The sequence below is a fragment of the Sceloporus occidentalis genome, unplaced genomic scaffold (genome assembly GCF_023333645.1).
Source record: "Sceloporus occidentalis isolate IW3139 unplaced genomic scaffold, rSceOcc1.0.p SCAF_6, whole genome shotgun sequence".
Lineage (NCBI taxonomy): Eukaryota > Metazoa > Chordata > Lepidosauria > Squamata > Phrynosomatidae > Sceloporus > Sceloporus occidentalis.
Window position 1 is genome coordinate 23,541,935 of NW_028316986.1, and position 17,588 is coordinate 23,559,522.

Sequence of the window (17,588 nt, forward strand, 5' to 3'; positions counted from 1 at the left end):
AAAGCCCTCCTTCCGACTGTAAGCCTGAGGGCAGGGAACCGTCTAATTAAAAAGATTATATGTACAGCGCTGTGTAAATTTAGAGCGCTTTATAAATAAAGGCTAATAATAATAATAATAATAAAGTAGCAATTATATAATCAATTAACAATTGAACCTAATTACAGTAATATAATATGATAATAACACAAGACCAACAATATGATGCTAACAATGAAATAACAATAACAATACTAATAATGAAATAGTAATAATTATGTAATCAATTAATAATTGGTCATAATTACAGCAATAATATTTGAATATAATTGCAACAATAATATGATAATCACAATCAGATAATGACAACAACACTAATTTTCAAACAGTAATCATTTAATAATAATCAAAAATAATCATTTAATGAAAATAATAATATGGTGATGATGATCATAATGATAAAGTAAATACTATCCCCAGCTCTTTCCTCATTGGAGGAGCCTCCTGCCACTCACCTCTCTCCCTCAAGGAGAGTCTTTTCTCCCCGCCCCTTTTTAAATTCTCCCTTCCAGGGGCCACGCCCAGCCTAACCGCCCTTCTTCCCAAGCCCCGCCCCTCCGCGCCTTGAGTGGCTGCTGCTCGGCAACAGGCCACGCCCTGCACCGTGCTGATTGGCCCGCGTGCCTAGCCCGCCTCGCCCTCGGCGCTCCCTATTGGCTGCGGCGCACGAGGCTCCTCCCGGTCGCCGCCCGCGCTCTGAGGCGGAGGTCGGGGCTGGGCCGAGGGTCCCGGCGGCCGCCAACCCCCTCAGCGCTCCCAGCGGCGGCGGCTCAATGGCGGCGGCCACAGCAACTGCAGCAGCGGCGGTGGCAGCGGCGGCGGGGGGCTCCGGTCCTGCAGGGTCGGGAGCCATGGCTGCGCCCCCGGCGGCGCTGGTGGGTCCCTGCGCGGCGGGGTCCTCCGGAGGGGGTCTCGGGCCGGTCCCGGTGCCCATGAACCTCTTCGCCACTTGGGAGATCGACCGCTCGGCGCCCAGCTGCGTCCCCAGGTGAGGCCCCGGCCCTCGCAGCCCGAAAGGGAGGGAAGGGAAGGAGGCCCTTGGGCGGGCGGGCGCCCTCCTTTTCCAGGACACGTCCTCCATTTCAGGCTTCTCTCCGGGAGGGGAGTCCAGGATGTCCTCCATTTTGAGGTTATGACTAAAGAGCATGGGTTGATAGCAGGGTCACCAGGCACGTCCTCCATTTCGGGCTTCTGCCCATGAGGACAAAACGTCCTCCATTTTCATTGTGTGACCAAGAAGCATTCATGGATAGTGATATCAGGGGGGACCAGGCGTCCTCCTTTTCCAGGCCGTGTCCTCCATTTCAGGCTTCTTTCCAGGAGGAAATTCCAAAACGTCTTCCATTTTGAGGTTATGACCAAGGAGCATGGGTTGATCGCAGGGGGACCAGGCACGTCCTCCTTTTCCAGGCCGTGTCCTCCATTTCAGGCTTCTGCCCAGGTGGGATTCCAAAAATGTCCTCCATTTTGAGCTTATGACCAAGGAGCATGGATTGCAGGAACTCACAATCAAAGCACCCCAACAGTTGGCCATCCAGCCTCTGTTTCTAAGTCTCCAAAGGAGGAGACTCCACTGCACTCCGAGGGAGTTTGTTCCACTGTCGAACAGCCCTTACTCTCAGGAAGTTCCTCCTAATGTTGAGGTGGAATCTCTTTTCCTGGAGTTTGCATCCATTGCTCCAGGTCCTGTTCTCTGGAGCAGCAGAAAACAAGCTTGCTCCCTCCTCAATATGACATCCCTTCAAATACTTAAACAAGGCTATCATATCACCTCTTAACCTTCTCTTTTCCAGGCTAAACATCCCCAGCTCCCTAAGTCTCTTCTCATAAGGCATGGTTTCCAGACCCTTCACCATTTTAGTTGTGCTCCAGCTTGTCAACATCCTTTTTGAATCGTGCCCAGAACTGGACACAGTAGTCCAGGTGAGGCCTGACCAAAACAGAATAGAGTGGCACTGTTACTTCCCTTGATCTAGATAGTATACATCTATTTTCCAGGCCATGTCCTCAGTTTCATCCTTCTGTCCAGGAGGGAATCCAAAATGTCTTCCATTTTGAGCATGGCTAAGAAGCATGAATTTATATTGGTATCAGGGTGAGCAGACATGCTCCTTTTCCAGGACACATCTTCCATTTTAGTCTTCTGTCCAGGAGGAATTCCAAAGTATCCTCCATTTTGAGCTTATGATCAAGAAGTATGAATTGACATTGATTTCAGGGTGACCAGATTCAACTGTGGCATTGTAGTTTGAGCATTGGATTAGGACTCTGGAGATCAGGGTTCAAATCCCGCTCAGCCATGGAAACCCACTGGGTGACCCTGAGGGTTACTTTAGGGTCACCATAAGCCAGAAGCAACTAGAAGGCACACAAGAACAAGTACAGTGTGCAACACATCAATGAGATGGTTTTGAGGAGAGGAAGAGAGTGAGCCAGCATCGTGTAGTGGTTTAAGTGTTGGACTGCGACTCTTGAGGACTGGGGTTCGCTTCTCAGCTTGACCATGAAACCCTATGTGACAAGCTACTTCAGAGGGGGTTTGTCATTGCCATCCTCTGAGGCTGAGAGAGTGTGACTTTCCCTAGCTCACTCAGTGAGTTTCCATGGCTGAGCCGGGAATCGAACCTGCTCTCTAGAGTCATAGTCAGACATTCAAATCAGTACACCATGCTGGCTCACTCTCTTCCTTTCCTCAAAGTTGTATCCATGGATGAATGGTTTGCTTGTTGTTATTGTTGTGTGCCTTCTAGTCATTTCTGACTTATGGTGACCCTAAGGCCATATCATAGAGTTTTCTTGGCAAGTTTCTTCAGAAGAGGTTTGCCATTGCCATCCTCTGAGGCTGAGAGAGCTCCCATTGCTGTGAACTAGACCCAGCATCTAAATTTTGAGGAGCAAGCTGAACACAAACATCCTAACTTTTCCAGATTGAAATTGTCAACCCTTTGTTGTTGTTTGCCTTCAAGTGGTTTCAGATTTATGGTGACCCTAAGACAAACCTATCATGGGGTTTTCTTGACAAGACTGGTTCAGAGGCAATTTGTCATTGCCACCCTCTGAGGATGAGAGAGTGTGATTTGCCCAGGCTCACCCAATGGGTTTGCAAGGCTGAGTGGGGAATTCAGCCCTGGTCTCAGGAGTCATAATCCAATGTTTCAGCCACTACCTCATGCTGACTCTTGTGTGGTTTGCATATAAGAGACTAAGGCAGTTTTGGTTTGCCTTGAGAAGTTGTAGCTCCATTCTGATGTTTTTCAGGTTTCTCAGGAAGTTTGGGGAAGGCATGGATGGTCCATGGAAGAAGAATTTGTATATTGGAGAGGAAGCCCATTTGGGCATAGTTGTTGTTGTGTGTCTCCAAGGGATGGATGGGTCACGGAAGACTCGTATGTCCATTAGAGAGCAAGCCCATTTGGGTGTAGTTGTTGTTGTGTGCATCCAAGGGATGGATGGGTCATGGAAGACGAGTTTGGCCATTAGAGAGCGAGCACATTTTGCTTAGCTGCTGTTGTGTGCCTTCAAGGGATGGATGGATGAGTCACTTTGTCTGTTAGAGAGGAAGCCCATATTGCATAGTTATTGTGTGTCTTCAAGTTGTGCCTGATTTAGGTCGACTGTTGTTGTTGTGTGCCTTCTAGTGGTTGGGGTGAACCTAAGGCAAGCCTGTCACAAGTTTCTTCAGACGGGGTTTACCATCGCTTCTCTCTGAGGCTGAGAGAGTGTGACTTGCCCAAGGTCACCCAGTGGGTTTCCTTGGCAAACAAGCATTTGAACCCTGGTCTCCAGAGTCCCTAGTCCAACCCTCAAACCACTATGCCATGCTGGCTCTTAGGGCAATCCTAAGATGACCCTGTAAAGGGTTTTCTAGGGCTGAGGCAGTATCTTATTCACCTAAGGTCACCCAGTCAGTTTTCTACACAAGCAGGGAATCAAACCCTGATCTCCAAAGTCGTAGGCCAATCTGTACAGAGTATTGTCACTTTCAGGGGCAAGTGGAAGTTTTATTTTGACCTTTTGAAGGTTCTTCAGGACATTTGGGGCAGATCAGGGTTCAATTACCCACTTGGTCATGAAATCCACTGGGTGACCCTGGGCAAGTCACATGCTCTCAGCCTCAGAGGATGGCAATAGCAAACCCCCTCTGAACAAATCTTGCAAAAGAAGATTAACCATCCATTATGAAGCCAAGCCCTCCCTCCAGTCCATAATAATAATAGCCATGATCGGAGAGGATAAAGGCACACAAGAACAACAAATGGGTGGTATAGGAAAGTAGCACCTTGGAAGGATACAGCTTTCCTCAAATCAGATGTTCTCTCTAAGCTTTGGATTTTGACTTCCATTCTTCCTAGCTGCCATCAGCTAGAAAGACTTTCCAATGTAGGAAGTTTTGGATGGTTTCATTCAACTATGTGATGATTCCAGAGACGGTTGTGGGTTCTCTTGTGATGGAAGGAGTTTGTAAATAGAGACTTCAGATAGCAACTGATGGACCCATTCCACAGTGGGGAGATCCGGCATATGATTCCACATTCCAGTGGCTAAACATGGAGTTGAATAAGCAGCTGGATTTACAGAAGCTTAATTCAGGTTGTGTTGGACCTTCAGTTGTAACTTTTCCGCACTTTATGAAAGTGGCAGTCCAAGGAGAATGGTGGGGATAGGGGGCCTGTTGTAAAGGTTTGAAGAATTCTGTCTGAGGGACTTTAAATCAGTTCTGTTCATCTGTAATTGTGTTTCCTTTGTAGCTTGACTATCAAGGTGTTCTTGGTGTCTGCTCTCAGGTTTTTACAGTCTTTGCCAATAGAAGTTGGGCTGACTTTCTTCTTTTCACCCTTCCTTGACCATTTTATTCAGATGTTTAGTATTTTGAATAGGCTTGGATGGATTTTGAGTTTTGAATTGTGTCCTTAGTATGCTTTCTAAAGTTTTAATTTACAGTTGGCCTTCCTTATCCACTGATTTTTTTATACACAGATTCAAGCATCCACAGTTTGAAAATATTTTAAAAATATATAAATTCCAAAAAAGCAAACCTTGATTTTGCCATTTTATATAAGGAACACTATATTACTGTGCCATTGTATTTAATGGGACTTGAGCATCCATGGATTTTGGTATCCATGGGGAGTCCTGGAACCAAACCCTAGCGGATACTAAGAGCCCACTGTATTTGTTTTAAATCAGTTTTACAACTCTTTGCCACTTTGGATGCAGTTGGTTAGGAAATCAATTCAGTCTACTATTTATGTCAAACCCTATTATCTGTATCAAATCCTATATCAAACCTATTATTTAAACAAGATTTTTTTCTTACTCAGCTTTTAAGCAAAGTGAGATCTTGTAGCACCTTGTAGAAAGAAAGAAGTTGGCAGCATAAGCTTTCGTAGACTTAAGTCTTGTCCCGGGAGATGTGTACTGTTAGTGAATGAACATCAGTCCTAATGATGAGGAAGTGCTGTTATTGCATAACATTTAATTGTTCACATTTACCCTCAGCTCATTTATTTTGTTTTTCCTGGTGTACTCCTTGTTCTCACTTCTTTGTGCCTCATTGATATGCACAAGGCTCTGATGCTGCTGAAGTTGCTACATGTTTTTCCCCAACTGACCAACTTTCTACAACTCCGGTTTTCCCCAGCCAGCAACTAGAATAGAATTTTTCCAAATTTTACTTGTGTGTCCAATGCGTTGTTGTGTGCCTTAACAGTTGTTTCTGACTTTAAGGTGACCCAACCCTACTATGGGGCTTTCTTCACCAGATTTGTTTAGAGGAGGTTTGGCTTTGCCTTCCTCTGGAAGAGTGTAATTTGCCTCAAATTACCCAGTGAGTTTCCATGGTCAAGCAGGGAATTGAAACCTGGTCTCCAGTGCTGAAACTGCTACACCATGCTGACTACGAATGCATAAGAGGTATAAAGTGTGACCAATGTATATAGTTACACATTTGAGTTTTGTTTGTCCTTTCAAGTTTCAGCAGAGTGAAAAATATGTATGTACAGTCAGCCCCCCTTATCCACAGATTTTTTATCCACTGATTCAAGCATCCACCACTTGAAAATGCTTTAAAACATATAAATTCCAGAAAACAAACCTTGATTTTGCCATTTTATATATATTTGATGCCATTGTATTGAATGGGACTTGAGCATCCATTGATTTTGGTATCCGCAGTGGTCCTGAAACCAAACTCCAATGGATAACAAGAGCCCACTGTAAATTGAAATTGAAGAGGTTTACACACCTTAATGTTGCATAGAGCAGGGGTAGGCAACGTTTTTGAGCCGGGGGCCGGGTTGCTGTCCCTCAGACAACTGGGGGGCCGAAGCGGGGGGGAACTTCCACCCTCTGGGGGCGGGGCTACATGCTGGGGGCGGAGCTTCCACCATCTGGGGGCAGGGCTTTCTCTGCTCCCTTTCCCAACCTCTAGCTGTCTGAGAGACAGCTAGAAGGGGGGGATTGGGAAAGGGGGTGACAGGCGCGCACCTGCTCCTCCTGCCCTTCCGTGGCCCCCAGCTGCCTCTCAGAGAACCAGTAAGGGCCCGTGAGGGGCAGGAGCAACAGGCGCGCAGCCCCTGCTCCTGTCCTCGGGGCTTTGCCAGGCCTGAGGTGTCCTCCGAAGGACACCTCAGGGCTGCCAAAGCCCCGCGGGGAGGAGGAGGCGTGTGCCTGCCCTCTCCTCCTTGGCCCCTTCCTTTGGCCAAACGGGCTCCAAGGGGCCCTTTTGGCCGAAGGGGACGGCCGAAACCACTCTCATTGTTAAAGCAGACCTTTTAGCATTGAAAGCATTGAAAATACACAGAAATGCACTTTGGAAAGTCACACTGTCTCACCTTCAGAAAGACTGCATGTCCCACAAACTGACATATCATCATCATCATCACCACTACCACTTTCATTGTAAAAGCAGACCTTTTAGCATTGAAAGCACTGAAAATACACAGTGCTGCGGCCCCAGCGTTTTCCCCGCCCCTCTGGGAAGGCAGAGGCCATCCCAGGGGGCGGGGAAAGGAGCGTGCCGGTGGCCCCAGCACTTCCCCCCGCCCCTCTGGGAAGGCAGAGGCTGTCCCAGAGGGCAGGGAATGGAGCGTGCCGGCGGCCCCAGCGCTCCCCCCCGCCCCTCTGGGAAGGCAGAGGCCATCCCAGGGGGCAGGGAAAGGAGCGTGCCGGCGGCCCCAGCGCTTCCCTCCACCTCTCTGGGAGGGCAGAGGCCGTCCCAGGGGGCGGGGGAAAGGGAGCGCCGGCGGCAGCAATCGGTGGCAGGGCCAGCCTGGGGCCGCTCCTACGGTGCCCGCAGGCCAGATCCAGCCCGCGGGCCGTAGGTTGCCAACGCCTGGCATAGAGGAACCATCTGTCACTTCACTTGTGGACAAAAGTAAACCAGCTTTTTGTTTCAGAGTGAGTAACTATCTTAACTGCTCGAATAAGCATAGTTGCCTGTATGAGGTCCCTTTGTATTCTCCATTGTTGTTCTGTGTCTCCAAGTCATTTTTTTACTTACAACGACTCTAAGGTAAACCTATCATAGGATTTTCTTGGCAAATTTCTTCAGAGAGGGTTTGACATTGCCATCCTTTGAGGCTGAGTTTAATTTGCCCAAAATCACCTGCCTAGTGGGATTTTATGCTCAAGCCGGGAATTAAACCCTGATCTCCAGAATGTAGAGAGATCTTGTATATTCTTAATCTACTGTGCTTATTGTGGTAATTTATTGACTAGGAGGCAAGTTGTATGCTTATAACTTTTTATGGACACGATATTTATGTAGACGCTGCAGCCATTGGTGAAGGCTTTGTGTCGAAACGCAGTTGGCTGGTATAGAATGGAATCACAGAATATTCTGCCTGAAAACTGTATTGGAGTGTAACCACAGAATGGTTAAATCTCTGGATACAGGCTTGGTTCTTCAAGGACTTTTATAATTACTGCTCCTAATTATCATTTCTTCAAGATCACAAGACCTCAGTCCTTATTTTATGTATTCAATTTTTTATGGATGTTGTAACTTTTATGCTACTTGATTTTGTTTGGTGATATTTAAATAGCAGATAAATACTTTGGATATCAGTTTGCATTAGTTTTCAAAAATACCTAACTCCCCCTTCTTTTCTTTTTTTCCTATTCATGTTAAGTACAAGCTCTTTTGTTGTTGTTGTTGTTGAGAGATCTTGTAGCGCCTTTGAGACTAACTGAAAGAAAGAAGTTGGCAGTATGAGCTTTCGTAGACTTTAGTCTACTTCCTCAGATGTATTTGGACTCAACGGTGCTACAAGATCTCTCAACATACTGATTTTACAGAGTAATATGGTTATATCTTTGAATTCTTCTTAATCTCCAGAGTTGTTGTCCAGCACTCAGACCACTACACCACACTGGCTCCCATTTATACTCTTAGCATTGGCTTAAAGGTATACCTTAGATAACAAATTAGATGTGTTCCTGGGCATTACTGCTTGAACAGAAAGTTTGTTACTGGAATCAGAAATAACAGAGAAAGGCTCAGGATAGCTTCTTATACTGTAAAAAAAAAAAGAAGAGTAGTTCAACCTTTTCTTCAAAGAAACGTCCTTCTAAAGACCACTGAAGGCTTCTTCCAAAATGTATCCAGGGATGAGTTTATCTTTTACCAACCTCCATTCTTCTTGTGGTTACCATTTTGGTGACTAATTGTATGGATCAATGCTTTTTGTTAACCTGCTGGAGGTAGTTAGTGAGCCACACTTTTCTGTTCTCCCCTTTTTCTTTTGTTTTCCTGTTCATGCATGCTCATTAATTAGTTCTGCAAGAGCTGCTTTTTACCTTTCCTGTTGGATGCAACAGCTGCACATGACTATAATTGACTAAAGCAGAATCCTATTTTTTCCCAGCTCAAGCTTTGTTTTAGTGTATTGTTTACTGTAGACACATTACTGTAACACTGAAAGCTTGTGTTTCACCAGTCCTCCTTGTCTTTTCCCTAATGCTTGTTGTTGTGTGCCTTCAGGACTTCTGATTTACGGCAACCCGAAAGTGAACCTATCATAGGGTTTTGCTGGCAAAGTTTGTTCAGAGGAGGTTTGCCATTGCCTTCCTCAGAGGATGAGAGCATGTGACTTGCTGAAGGTCACCCAGTAGCTTCCTAATGCCTATGTTGCTAAAAAAAACCATAGAGCTAGACAGAAGATTGAGAGGAAAAGAGAGATGGGTGAGTGTGAAAACAATTCATAAAAAGGATCTTATTTGTCAGAAGTTTTGTTAGTTGAGATATGCTTGTAATTGTCAGTCCCTATTATAGTAGGTAAATACCCTAAATGCACCAGATCATGTTTGATTTTGGAAGCTAAACAGAGTCAATCCTGGTTAGTACTTGGATGGGAGACTGCCAATGAATACCTGGTGCAGTAGACTATATTTCAGAGGAAGGAATTGGCAAACTGCCTCTGAGTATTCCTTTCCTTAAAAAAAAACCTATGAAATTTGTGAGGCAATGTGAAGTCACATGTACACACATTAGAGTAGATCCACTGAATCAATGGAATCTGCAGAAATGTTGACTTAGCAAGTTTCCACTGATTCAGTCGGTCTGCTTTAGTAGGGATTAATAATTAGATTTAGGTTGTTGTTCTTTTCCTGCTGGCATGCACAACTGTCTCACTCGATGTGGGCCATTGTAGAAGTTTTACCTGCCATGGCTGTCAACCTTGTATATAAGGCTGTATATACAAGACATGACAACACAAAGTGCTTCTGGCAGGGGAAGAGAGGTTTGCATGCATGCCTGAACTCTCAGAAAAGCAGTTTTGCATTCACCCTGGATGTGTATCTCAATCTGCCATCTTTACTGGTATAACAAAAGGTGTTATTTTTTTAAAAAAAATTCTTCAAATTTCTTGGAAGTCCCTGGAAATGTCTTTTGGAGATTACAACTATTGCAGCCAGAAACAGCAGTTTTCCAGCTTGGGACCTTCAAAAAGAATAAATAAATGGGCCCTAGAACAGATCAAACCTGAAATTTCCCTGGAAGCAAAGACAATTCAACTGAGGCTGTCATACTTTGGCCATATCATGAGAAGGCACTACACATTAGAAAGGACAACAATGCTAGCAAAAGTGGAGGGTCTTAGAAAGAGGGGAAGACCATTCTCTAGATGGATGGACTCAATCAAGGATGTCACTGATATGAATAAGCAAGAACTAAGAAGAGTAGGGGAGGGGAGGGAGTCTTGGAGATGTCTCATCCACAGGGTTGCCACAGGGTGGTTAACAACAACAACAACAACAACAACAAACCTTCAACTCATAATGAACTACCATTCCCACTGTCTCCTGCCAACCTGGTGATTGGACATGCTGACTGGGGATTATGGGACTTGTAAATGGCACAGCTGGAGGGTGCCAGGTTGAAAGAGGTTGACTTAAAAGGCTCTTGTTCATAAAATAATTAATTGGGAGAAGTAGTTTGCGGAGATTACTTTGTGGGGTGGGTGGGTGAAATGGCTGGCAGGAGGGAAGGAGGGTTAACCTCTCAAACTGGTAAACAAGTATTCATGCAAATGGAGAAAAGGGCAGGTTACCAAAGCAGCTTCTGAAAAGGTTTGTGTCTCCATGGGCTTTGTCACATTCCATGGCAACTGATGGCAGCTGTCTCCAAGCAGAGAAATCATGACTTAGAATCTTGCTTCTATTAGCAATTTGTATTGTTTGTATGGTGCAATTTGGTTTGTCCTGTTCTGCAACCCTGTGTTGTTGTTGTTTAAAATAAGTATTTGTCTTTTTTTATTACAGAAGAAATGTAAGGCCACAAATAAGAGGGGTGTTGCTTTTTTTGTAAAAAAGAGTAAGAATGTGTGTAAGCCTAGAAAGTTTAGCTGCTCTGCTTAGGCTGCTACAGCTTCTTCAAACTTTTTTTGTTTTGTTTTGTTCCTGGGAAAGATGTGAGGTCTTTCATGTAAACAGGCTTTGCTCAAGTGTTGACACTGGGCTGGGGATTTATGGAGCATGTTTGTCTAGCATGCACATAATACTTGAATTCGGATATTACTGTCCACCTTGATATTTTCACTTTATACTTATTTTGTTTATATTACTAGATCTGAAAGATGTGTAATAGAATGTCACTGCTGTTAGATTTGAGGGCACACAGTTGCTTTATGCCAGGGATCATGGGATGGGCAAAGTGTGGACACATACCTTTTTTTCATACCTCCTCCCTTGCTATAAAAATATTACTACTTTATCCCAAACCTTATTGTTCCATTTCAGGATGCCTCCAGAAGTGGCATTTCCCCCCCTTTTAAACAGGTCAAAACCCCTCCTTCCCACTAGCAACTCCTCTAGTAGACATCTAGTCACTTCCAGTTTTGAATTTTCAAAATGTTTTGCTTAATTTCAGACCTAGGTTGGCTTCCACCAGAGGGTCTAAAAGGCACAAAATGGACCCCTGGAGCTTCCAGAGTTACTTACTCCTTTGTGCTGCGAAGGCAGCAAATTTTAGTGTAATTGGTGAGAATAGTTTTGTCAGAAAATAACACGTGTATAGTAGTTTCTGCCCTTACATATTCATGTTGCCTGAGGTAAATGAATCTCTGATGTGACAACAGTTTGTGGGGGAGAGCTGTGGGACAGGTTTGACAACAGGAACTAAGACCTTGTGCCAAAATGTTGGAACATTTTCTTGAGTCATTTTGGGTGTAGAAACTGGTCCACTCTAGAAAAGATTGAGGACGTTGTTTACTGCCAACTTGGTGTCCCAGTAGCTGACCTCTTCAAATATGTCCTTTCTTCCTGTTGTTGTTGACTGCCAACATTGTGAGGAAAAAGTAGCTCCTAATCGCATGCGGGAACAGTTTTCTTTTTCTGTTAGTTGGCAGGGGAGTCTTTGGAACTAGCCTTATTAGTGTCCCTGGCCAATTTTGTTATGGTCAAATCTCTTCTTTTGGGTTTTTTTTAAGCAGGTGCCACTCCTGTGTTTGGAATTAGTACAAGCTGTGATGCTTGAGATGCTGGTATGTTGGAACACTTTAGGTTGCTTAGGAACAGGAGAGAAAGAAGACCAAGGAAGAGTAGGAAGTCTCACTTTTCAGAGGGCCCAGTCTCTGCAGTTCCTAAAGTAGGAACAAAAGATGCCTGCTGGTCATAGCTGGTCTTAAATTGCCTGGTGAGACACTCTTGGGGGCCATCCATGTATCACAGATGGGTTTACACACATTTACATGACCCACACATGTTAACTTTGGCAAGCTTTCTTCAGTTATTGCCTTCTCATCCCCATGTAAAAATCTTACATTTGAATCTTTGCTTGAAAGTTGTGCAGTGGAACTCAAAAGAGGAAGGATCTATATTAGGAATGAAGTTGGGAGTGGGAGTAAATTCTTATGTACTTTCCCTATCTGCCCTGAGATTTCCTTGAAAAGAATGTGGGCAGTAGACAGATCTGTGTTCCAAGGTAACATAGCTCTTGACAAGTGCCCATCATCTGTTTAGGGACAGGATGTGCTGGGTCTTTTTCCTGCAACGTCATCCCCAGATGTTCAGCTCTGTATTTCTTATATGTCTTCAAATTGACTCAGATTTCTTGCTACCCTGTCGTATGGTTTTCTTGACAAGGTATATTTTGAAATTTGCCATTGCCTTCCTTTTAAGCTGAGAGAGTGTGATTTGCCCAAGGGTCACCCAAAGGGTTTCCATAGCTGAACAGGGAGTCCTAGTCTAACATACGCAAATGACTACAACACATCGAGTCTAGAGATGGTTAAATAAACCCTAGTATGAAGAATAATCTTAGTGGCAGAATAATCTTAGTGCCATACCTTTTTGGAGGGGAACTCCTCCCATTCCTGACTTTCTATATCAGGGATTCCCAACCTGGGGTGCCCACACCCCCCGGGGGGGCTACAACAAAGAGCGGCTTGTGTCCTTGAGTGACAAGTCATTAATCATTTTTTCTCAATAAGTTAGAATCTAATTGCTCAATTTAGATTTCCATTTTATACAATGAATTAAAACCTTTTTTTAAAATTCAGTTTGTTCACTCACACTATTTATGTGGTTCAATTTGTGATTTAGAAATTAGACTTCTTAAACTTCAAATGTGATATTACTTTTATAGGGGGTGCAATTGTTAATTAAACATTTCCAAGGGATGTAGAGCATAGAAAAGGTTGGGCATCACTGTTCTGTATCCTTTATATTTTAGGTTATGCATAGGCTCCAACCTTTGCTTTTGTCAGTATATGCTCAATATGAGAACTATTGCTACAGTACCTGAACACTTCTTCTCTTAGCAACGGGTAATGTCTGTGTTGCTCTGAGCCTCAAAAGCAGCTACTTTTGAAGGAGAAAAATACAGCTTTTGCTTTTTCTCGCTATATCTTTCTTGCTGAGGCAGAGCCTGCGCTGGCTGGAAGCTGTAGTCCAAAACTCTTACCCAAATTGGCAGGAGGTAGACAAGAGGATATAAAGTTGGTTTCCCTCCCCCTTTATTGAAATCCCCATCACTGGGGAAGAACATTCACTTGTGAATAGAGTTGCCATAAGTCAGGACCTCCAAACCGGGACAAATGTAGGACAAGTGTAGGACAACATTTTCAAATGTAGGACAACACTTCTAAAAATGGAGGACACGCAAAAAAAACTGGTGATTTTTAAAAAATGTGAATCTAAATGCATGTTTCTTAGGCATGATCAAAATGGAAGGCATTTTGGCATTATTCCTAGACAGATGGCAGAAATGTACTTCCCTTTCTGGCCACCCCCCTCCCTCCATTCCAAACAGCACATTTGGGCATTGAACATGGCTTTACTTAACATGGCAATCTCTTGCATATTTCAGAGTCTTATTCCATAACCAAACCTCTAGTTGGGTTTAACGCTTAGCATGGTTTAACATGGCTATGCATATTGAACATGTTAAGGTGGTTTCACAAAAAGTGGATTTGCCATTTCAGGTTTCTTGCCCCATGTGTACTTCTCAAAAGTGTGTACTTGGTCAAGGGACTGTGGTTTTTCTTCACTGCGCATGAGATTGTAAAAATCACAGCAACTTACATTGGCCAAGCCTCAGAGGCTTGCTGATATCAATATCACCATTAAAGAACCAAAAACACACAGAAAAGGCACTTTGGAAGGTGACACTCTCTCGGCTTCTGAAACAGTGCATCCATGCTTCTGAAGCTGACTCATCATCATCATCACCACACTATCATTGTCAAAGCAAGGGAGACTTGTTAGCATTAAAAGCACCCAAAACACACTTTGGAAAGTGACACTTTCTCAGCTTCAGAAACAGTAGTTGCCTGCCTCTCAAGCTCACTCATCATCATCACCATCACCATCCTATCATTGTCAAAACAAGGGAGACTTGTTAGCATTAAAAGCACACAAAATAAAATTAAAAAAAACTTGAGGCCTCTGGCCACTTACCACCACCACCACCTCCTCCTCCTCCTCCTCCTCCCCCCCTCCTCCTCCTCCTCCTCCTCCTCCTCAAGGCTATGGAATCCTGGGAACTGTAGCTCTGTGGACCATTCAGCCTCCTTTTGTCAAGAGAGCTCTGGTACCACAAGAAACTACAATTCCCAGAGTCCCATAGCACTGAGCCATGGATGTTTAAGGGGGGTCCAACTATTTCTGCAGCCTTTTGCTACCCCAAAGTCCTTCCTATTTACAAGCAAGGCAAAATCTCTTCCTTCCAAGCCATTGAAAACCAACCCAAGTGGAGGGCTGATTGCTTCTTTCCCATTGGTCAGCTTCGGGAGAAATTTGCATATTACAAGTAAAGGTGTTTAGGGCCTCAAAAACGATCCTGTGATAAAGAATTACAAGAATACTGACGCGGTAGACATTTAAAAGATGAGGCATTTAGACTCCCAGTGAAACATGAACGATTTATGGCCTTTTTTTTCCTCACTGTAACCTGGAAAGTAATGCCTCTTGCAGGGCATATATACCAACGTGGGCAGGCAAAAGCTCTGAGTTGCAGGTGTCCTGAAGACCTGCTCTCTAGGCTACGCCAGGCAGGGAGGTGGGGAGGGTGGCGCACAGCCACCTCCAGGGCCTCGCTGGGGGGGGGGGAATCCTGGGGGTGGGGCCAAACTGGGGCGGGACTGTGTGGACCCACCCCAAACTGGGAAAGTCCTGCCCCCAGGCGGGATATGGCAAGCCTATTTGTGAAGCTCTTTTGACTTCAAGGGATCATTTTGGTCCTCTGACACATTCAGCTGCATTTGCAGTTCCTGTGTTAATAACACCGTGGATGGCTATGGAGCAAAACCCTCAGTGACACAACAACAGACTTTGGAGGTTTGGAACTTTGTAATGAGGAGTTTAGGCTGCCCTGAAGGCCTCAGAGTGGGCTGGAAAGAGGGATGTGGCTGGCTGTTCACCACTGTTTGTAAAGCCATAGGCCCTGGGTGTTGGAATGGGACCATAGCTCAGGGTAGAACCCATGCTTTGAATGTAGAAGGTCCCATGTCAGCTCACAGGGCCTGCAGATAGGGTGGTAAATGCCCTTGTCAGAAACCTCGGAGAGCAGCTGCCAGTTGATGTAGACATGGAAAGCGAGGTGGAGTGGTGGCTAAACTTGGCTAAAGCTGCTTCTTTTGTTCCTGTCTTATATGTCTGTCTGCAGGTTACCTGTAGCAATAGCAAGTACATTTCTATACTGCTTATCAGTGCACTTAAGCACTCCCTAAGTGGTTTACAAAGTGTAAGCTAATTGCCCCAACAGTCTGACTACTCATTTTAGCGACCTCGGAAGATGCAAGCCTGAGTCGAACTTGAGCCCTTTCGCAACCTTATGGTTTTATAGTGGTGGCCATAGTACAGACATTTAACCACTGCACCACCAGGGCTCTTCATTTCACTTATAGTGGTCCCATGAATTTTGAAGGATTTTCTTAGGCAAGGAATACTGAGAGGTGGCTTGCCATTGCCTTTCTCTAAAATCTAGCATACAACACCTCTTATTCATTGGTGGTGTCCCATCCAGGTACAAACCAGATACTGACTCTGCTCAGCTTCCAAGATCTGATTGGATCTGGTGCCTTTAGGCCCTATGTTTAGGCTTCCTGCTCTATATTGCTTCTTGTGACTCCTTCTTTGGCGGTCTCTAAACAGAGTTTGGATGGGCAACTTTCAGGAGTGTTTTAGCTGGGCTTTCTTGCATGACCAGGGATTGGAGTAGATGATCATTGCAGCCCTTTCTAACTCTAAGATTTTTTGATTTGCTCCATTGTGAAGTTGTGGAAGCAGACTGCAGTTAGTTGATCGCATGGCTCTTCTTTAGCAAATCAGGACCTGAATGAAGCAGATGTAGTTTAAATTTCCATTTAGGCAAATTGGGGAAAGCCATTAAGCAAAGTTGGAATATTGTCTCAAGCAGTGGATGCTGGAGGAGAAGGACTAGCAGAAGTTTCTTCTCAGCAATTCCTGCTGACTGAACCGTCTCACTTTTCTCCTTTGTTTGAGAATTAAGTTGTGGATGCCATATAGGTTGTCCTGGATCCCTTAAAGCAGTGGTACTCAAACTTTTCACCCTTGAGACTCCCCTTTACATCTACATGCAGATATCGTGCTCCCCCCCCCATCTGACGTGGAATATGAGTAATAATATTTTGTTCATTTAGGCGCGTTACAGACCGCCGGATTGTGGCGGTCTGGCTCCGCCTCTGCTTTCAGCGTCCGGGAGCCGCAGCGGCCAAACTGCACGGCTCCCAGACGCTCCAAGGAAGGAGCACGGAAATTGCGCTCCTTCCTGGGCCCCGGAAGTGACGCCGCGAGGCGTTAGTCGCGCACTCGCGGTGTCACTTCCGGGGTGCGGCGTGTGGATGCACAGCGTCCGCTACGTCAATATGGCGGCGGCCGTGTGGAATGGCCGCCGCCATTTGTCACGGCCTCTGTCCATGATAGGGTTAGGGGCGTCTGGAAGAGGCCCCTTTTTCAAACTGGGAAGTCCTCAGGACGTCCCTAATGGCAGTCTGTAACCTGCCTTAGTGTACATATTTTGATTCTCACATTTATGTATATTCATATTTTAACATTTTATAAGGAAACAGCATTGTTCCAATTAGAACAGTTTTATTTAAGTAAATTCAATACTGAACTCAATGCATGTGTCAATTTTACACATAGAAAGGGTTGGGCAGAGGAGTAAGCGTCAGAGCTTCCATGTTTTGTGCCTCTCCCTTGAGCAACTCTTGCACACACACATCCTGGGGTTCCACCATTTGAGAACCACTGCCAGAACCACTGAATATTTGTATTCAGAGGGCACCAGGTTACTTACTTCTGGGAATTCTTTGGGAGAGGCTGATTTCTTTGGTCAAAGAATTCTCTATAAAGGTTGAGTATCTTTTATCCAGAATTCTGAAAACTAAAATACTACAAGATCCAAGACTGCCCATGTGGATGGCTGAAATAGTGACATCTTTACTTTCTGGTGGTTCAGTGTATACAGACTTTGTTTCATTCACAAAATTATTAAAAATATTGTGTGTGAAATTACTGTTAGGCTAGGCTACCTTTAAGTTATAGTCTTTCACAAACACAGTTGCAGCCCACAACTTACCTTT

At 44.7% G+C, this 17,588-nt stretch overlaps 1 protein-coding gene across 4 annotated transcripts in view; it reads left to right on the forward strand.

Moving 5' to 3' along the window:
* The first annotated feature begins 812 nt into the window (after positions 1–812).
* The window catches only part of LOC149310510 (phosphofurin acidic cluster sorting protein 2-like), a 269,085-nt gene continuing 252,309 nt past the window's right edge, over positions 813–17,588 (forward strand). For 3 of the 4 annotated variants that reach the window (XM_089529103.1, XM_089529104.1, XM_089529105.1), the window contains exon 1: positions 865–1,027. In XM_089529103.1, the coding sequence (XP_089385229.1) occupies positions 891–1,027 (137 nt within the window). In that variant the 5' untranslated portion in view covers positions 865–890. Of the gene's footprint in view, positions 1,028–17,588 lie in introns of all 4 variants that reach the window. The other variant, XM_089529102.1, reaches the window with a different exon arrangement.